This window comes from Aptenodytes forsteri, unplaced genomic scaffold, assembly GCF_000699145.1.
Source record: "Aptenodytes forsteri isolate BGI_AS27 unplaced genomic scaffold, ASM69914v1 Scaffold210, whole genome shotgun sequence".
Taxonomy (NCBI): domain Eukaryota; kingdom Metazoa; phylum Chordata; class Aves; order Sphenisciformes; family Spheniscidae; genus Aptenodytes; species Aptenodytes forsteri.
The window spans coordinates 1,548,297-1,550,426 of record NW_008795137.1 but is presented as its reverse complement, the minus strand read 5'-3'; the positions used below and the strand labels follow the sequence as shown (position 1 = coordinate 1,550,426).

General features: G+C 39.7%; 1 protein-coding gene across 1 annotated transcript in view; it reads left to right on the top strand.

Annotated features, from left to right (window-relative positions):
* The first annotated feature begins 654 nt into the window (after positions 1-654).
* Positions 655-2,130, top strand: part of MPC1 (mitochondrial pyruvate carrier 1) — a 4,155-nt gene continuing 2,679 nt past the window's right edge. Inside the window, exon 1 of the mRNA XM_009278457.1 lies at positions 655-750. Coding sequence (XP_009276732.1) covers positions 708-750 — 43 coding nt within the window. The 5' untranslated portion in view covers positions 655-707. The remainder of the gene's footprint in view (positions 751-2,130) is intronic.

The window sequence follows — 2,130 nt, the reverse complement described above, 5'->3', positions numbered from 1 at the left end:
TGTGTACACACCTGTAGCCAACTGCTCTACTCTTCTATCTGTCTAATCACTGAGCTTTAGGTAGTCACTAAGTTATTTCAGCAATTGCAGATGAAGCTCTAGGTAACAGTTTGGTTTAGCTGCATGGGTCTGCTCTTTTAAAGAGATGGTGCTAGCACTTGGAAGAAGATGCTTGCTGAGCATTTCTTCATTCTCAGCATAACATGAGAACAGTTCCAGTTCTTCACTTCAGCAAGTCCTTGTGTTTTCATTACATTTTTGAGGTGCTTTATTTGAAAGAGATGAATGCTAATTTTCTGCACAGAAGTGAGCTGTAAATCTGAGGTTGTTATATGAGGTTATTGTACCAATCAGACTGCTTAATGATGGCTGAGGTATAATTACACAAACTGCATTTCAATGGCCTTACAGTAGTTTGTCTCCAGTCTGCAAGAAGATTCAGAGAGAGTTCCTCTTCCTTCCCTCCTGAAGACTAGATCCTGCTAAAAGAAGGGTTTAGTTTTTCTCCTTTACATCAAAAGTAGTCCCTGTCCTAACTTGGAATTTTACCCTTAACCCTGTCCTCTGAAGCTTTGTGTGGCTAAGGAAAACTATAAGAATACTGCAGGAGGCCTGTGTTTCTGTAACTTTATTTTCCTTTTCCCTCTTTACAGCACTTTTGGGGGCCAGTTGCCAACTGGGGACTTCCTGTTGCTGCTATTAATGATATGAAGAAATCTCCAGAAATCATTAGTGGCCGAATGACATTTGGTAAGACCTGAGACAAACTTCTTGTCAGTAAACTGACTACAGAACACAGATTCTGTCCTTCAAGCAGTGATACACTATTAGTTGCTTGCAAACTTGTGATCAAAGCAGATACAGATATCAAATATCTTGTTGTATAACTTAAGAGGCCACTTAAAAATTGAGGTACTGAAAAGTTGCAGAGCTCTCTTTCAGAGGGCTTTCCCATAATTTGGGGGGAGGGAGCCAGGTCTTGAGTCTTAGCAGTTTTGATCACCAGACTCACTCCTAAAGTATAATTTTTCTGGTATCTCATACTACTGCATGCACTGGTTCAGAATGCATCTCTTTACACAGTTTTATTCTTTGTATCAAGAACAATGATGCCTTGTGGTTCGTGTGAGACTTAAATATCAACACTGACAAAGTGCAGAAATTGTAATGCTTGGTCTGCAGGGTGCAAAAAGCAGCTGAGGGAGGTTAACTCCTTGCAAAGCAGTTGCCTGTGAGAGGCTAGCATGACACTTCATGGAATAGTGAGAATTTCTTTTTAAATGTATAAGCAATATTTCTTTCCACCTTTTTTGGAACATGAATAGCTTTTGCCTAGATGTCTGTCTCTGTATTGTTCAAGTACTTCTCTAGGATCATAAATCTGATAGCTTTAATTTATTAGCTTAATTTTGGCATTATGTCTCTTCCTTAACTCAGTTAATAACTTGCTTCAGGGAGAGAATTATTACTCAGAATTAAAATACCTTTCGGTTAAGGAAGTTTATAGCCTCATGCTCACTAGGTTCTGCTTAGAGTAAGTCAGTCTCTTATCAGCTTCCTAGAGGTGGAAGACCAGTTTGAATAGTCTCTACTATAGTGAAACTGTTTTGCAAATAGTGCTTTGGTGGCAGCTACCCAGCTCAGCAAAGTTAAGACGCTTTTTTAATTTTTGTAAGTATATATGTCATGGTGTGTGTACAAATATTTTTCCCACCTTCTAGGTTCTGTACCTAAAAAATCTGTGGGGTCTCGAACAATTCATTTCCTGATACTTTTTTTCTTTAAGCCTGTCAGAAAACTAAACAAAACTTTACAACCCAAGAAGTCACTAGTTTTGTGATTTCCTGTATTTACATGCACTTATGGCAGGAGAGTAGATTAAAATTGTTTCTTGTCTTCCTGGTGTTGTGGTTTAACCCCAGCTGGCTACTAAGCACCACACAGCCTCTCGATCACTCCCCCCACAATGGGATGGGGGAGAGAATCGGAAAGGTGAAACTGAGAAAACTCATGGGTTGAGATAAAGGCAGTTTAATAGGAAAAGCAAAAGCTGCGCACGCAAGCAAAGCAAAACAAGGAATTCATTCACTGCTTCCCATCAGCAGGCAGGTGTTCAGCCATCTCCAGGAC